The sequence below is a fragment of the Canis aureus genome, chromosome 19, assembly GCF_053574225.1.
Source record: "Canis aureus isolate CA01 chromosome 19, VMU_Caureus_v.1.0, whole genome shotgun sequence".
NCBI classification, from domain to species: Eukaryota; Metazoa; Chordata; class Mammalia; order Carnivora; family Canidae; genus Canis; species Canis aureus.
Window position 1 is genome coordinate 48,944,564 of NC_135629.1, and position 3,673 is coordinate 48,948,236.

Below are 3,673 nucleotides of genomic sequence, written 5' to 3' on the forward strand. Positions count from 1 at the left end.
ACAAACAAGACACTGAGCAATCATTCACCTCAGTGAATAACCCTCTCACTGTGGACACCAAACTTCCATGCTTCAATAAATAAATGCACAACATGAACTGTGATATAAAAAAAATGAAAAAAAGATATTTTGGTTGGTTACGGAATGAGTATTTTGAAATTTTGCTTTGTCATATTTATGGTCATCCTGACACTAAGAACATATCAGGTCGATCTATTTATTCAAATTTGTCTTTCTGAGGGAGACAGAACATGGAAGATTCCTAACTCTGGGAAACGAACTAGGGGTGGTGGAATGGGAGAAGGGTGGGGGGTGGGGGTGACTGGGTGGCGGGCACTGAGGGGGGCACTTGACGAGATGAGCACTGGGTGTTATTCTGTATGTTGGCAAATTGAACACCAATAAAAGATAAATTTATTATTAAAAAATTTGTCTTTCTGTGTAAACTGCACTGGGAGAGATATAATTGCTAATCAGTGTCTCCAGTGTCTCCAGTGGACTTTCTGAACACTAAGCTTAATCACAGAATAAAAGCATAAAACCAGTTAGGAAACATAGGAGCATGTTTGTAGAGTAAGTGCCTGATGTGAAGTTTTTTTTTTTTAATGGAAGTGCCTGATATGAAGCATTTGATTTCTGAGGCATCCATTTCAAAAACAGTCATGTTTAATAAATAATTGTCAAGTGTGGGACACAATTACCAGATAAGCACTCAGGCTGCCCCAGTCATGAAGTACCTCTTCAGGAAGCCCTGTGTAACCTTGATACTGACATGTGAGTGACTATTTTTACCCTTCAGCAGCTAAATTCTAATCACATAAAATTCTCCAATAATGAGTTAAACTGCAAACCCCTAAAAACTCTGGCCATAGACCCTAGTAAAAGCAGATTCCTCAGAGGCTTGCTCACTCTCTCTCTTTCTCCCTCCCACCCTCCCTCTCAATGCCTTCTCCCACTCTGAGACCTCCCAGGTTGGCCTTTGGGCATCCCATGTGGCCTCCAGGACCTGTGAGGAATAAACCTGGTGTTGTTAGAGTTCTCTGAGGGGTGTTACTGAGGCATGTCCTGCAATCACAGTAAGAACTGAGGAACTATTGTAACCACAGCAGAGGCTCTGTTCAGGGAAGACTCTGTAAAAAATATCCACAGCACAGTGGTGCAGGGGAGTGTCCAGACTTTCCTAGCCTGAACATCAATATCAGTAGCCTGAGACACAAAGGGAAGAGTGTTAAAGTCCACATTATCAGGAAGAGGAATGAAGATACTTATAGAAAAATATTGACAGACTCAAGGTGAAAACTGAGGTTTTGTATTTTCATCTATAATATAGTTATGTGAAGGGCTTAGTGGACAAGCAGAGTTTCTTCTATGTGAAGAATACAAGTCATGATTATTCTTTTGGGAAATCTAGGGAAAATTTACTTGGCATGATATAAGTCATTTGAAATGAAAGCATTTTTAGGAAATCCAACTAGCCCTATGTAAGGTACAGAAATATCCATGCATTTGAGTTCCAAGGTTGGGGAAAACACTAGGGACATATGAAAATTGACAAAGGAAAAAACTGTGCACATCAGACAGAGCAGGAGCTTAATGAAGTGAGTTAATTATATGTATGGAGAAGGTGAATTCAAACAAATGGAAATTCCAGAAAAAAAATAGAAGGACCATATCTATCTCCAAAGTCTGACCAATGAATAGCAGATCCTGGCTCTGAGGCTGTGAGTCCTCCAATCATGGGCACTTCTTCAGCCTCCAGACAATAAGCCCTTACATCACTGGAACCCCGAAGAATCTTTTCAGAGCTCTCTTTATGTCTCTGTTCCTCAGGCTGTAGATGAAGGGGTTTAGCATGGGTGTGACCACTGTATACATCACTGAGGCAACTGCACTCGTGTGGGAGCTCTGGGGAGCAGCGGAGCTGAGGTACACTCCAAGACCAGAACAAAAAAATAAGGAGACAACTGAGAGGGATGCACAGGTGGAAAATGCTTTATACTTGCCCTGAGCTGATGAGATCCCAAGTATGGAGGAAACTATCTTAGAATAAGAGTATAGAATCCCAGCAAAAGGACCCCCACCCATCAGGAGAGCTGCAGAATACATTACCATGTTATTGAGAAAGGTGTCAGAACATGCAAGTTGAATCATGTGATTGAGTTCACAGAAAAAGTGGGAGATTTCTACCTCTCTACAAAAGGACAACTGTAACATAATTGAGGTCTGTAACAAGGAGTGTAAGATATTTGCGATGCAGGAGACCAGAAGCAACAGTCCACAGAGCTGGGGGTTCATGATGACCATGTACTGCAGAGGGTGACAGATGGCCACAAAACGGTCATAGGCCATCACAGACAGGAGATAGATGTCCAATCCTGAGAAGATTATGAAAAAGTACATCTGTGTGATGCAGCCTGCATAGGTGATAACTTTGCTCTGAGTCTGGATATTTATCACTATATTTGGGATGGTGGTGGAGGTAACGCAGATGTCTATAAAGGACAGATTGGTGAGGAAGAAGTACATGGGGGTGTGGAGATGGGAGTCAGAGCTGACAGCCAAGATGATGAGCAGGTTTCCAAAGACAGTGATCAGGTACATGGAGAAGAAAAGCCCAAATATGAGGGGCTGCAGTTCTGGTTCCTCTGAAAGTCCCAGAAGAAAGAATTCTGATATCCATGTATCATTGTTTGGTTGCATGTGGTTGCACTGACTACCAAGAAAGAGGAAAAAACCATTAATTTAAGTAGTTCATTTCACAAATTAATTAATTAATTATGTTCGTAATTTAATTAATGAACATTACTTAATGTTCATTAATGAAGGGCATTTCTCACATGGCTGACATGCAACAATTTATATTTTGCAGTCAAGAAATTAATTTCAGGGAGCACATGCATGGTTCAGTTGGTTAAGTGTATGCCTTTGGCGCAGGTAGTGATGTTCAGGTCCTCAGATTAGCCCTGTATTGTTGGTCTCCCTGATCAGTGGGGAGTCTGCTTCTCCTTCTCCTTCTGTGCCTCCCCCAGATAGTCCTCTCTCTCTTTCTCTCTCAAATAAATAAATAAAATCTTTTAAAAATAAATTAATTTCAGTATTTTGTGTAGGGTTTTCCCCTTGAAAAGATTACTTTCTGTTTCATCTCTGATTAGGCATTTGGTCTCATTTTCCCCATTCCCCTACAGAGGTCCTGCCTTCTACTCTTTTATCAAGATGCCTTTCGTGCATGTGAGGAGTACATATTGAATGCCAAACATGGTCCAGGCAATGTCTAGGCAATGAGTACAGGTTCCTAAAAGTAATAAGCCACTATAATTCAATGATGGAGAAAGAACAGAAACAAATAAACATTTTAACAATACATAAGAGGGTGGCAAGTGCTATGAAGAGAACAAGAATGGATATCAAGGAGAGAGTGGATACAAGTGCTATTGTTTATTTAAATTCAGTTAGCCCATATATAATATATACTTAAAGATTTAGTGTTTAAAATTTAGCAATTACATATAACACACAGTACTCATTACATCATGAGACTCCTTACTGCACATTCAATGCAATCTCTATCAAAATACCACTAACATTTTTCACAAATAATCCTAAGATTTGCATGGAACCAGAAAAGACCCCTAATAGCCAGAGGAATGTTAAAAAGAAAACCAAAGGTGGTGCC

The 3,673-nt window shown here is 40.3% G+C and overlaps 1 protein-coding gene across 1 annotated transcript; it reads right to left on the reverse strand.

Annotated features, from left to right (window-relative positions):
* Window positions 1-1,770: 1,770 nt before the first annotated feature.
* On the reverse strand, window positions 1,771-2,700 carry LOC144289350 (olfactory receptor-like protein OLF4). The gene has a single exon (XM_077857497.1). The coding sequence runs from the start codon at window positions 2,698-2,700 to the stop codon at window positions 1,771-1,773; it is 930 nt and encodes a 309-aa protein (XP_077713623.1).
* Between the last annotated feature and the right edge of the window lie 973 nt (window positions 2,701-3,673).

Excerpts from the sequence above, each read along its gene's own strand:
- LOC144289350 (XM_077857497.1), bottom strand. The coding sequence starts at position 2,700 with ATGCAACCAAACAATGATACATGGATATCAGAATTCTTTCTTCTGGGA.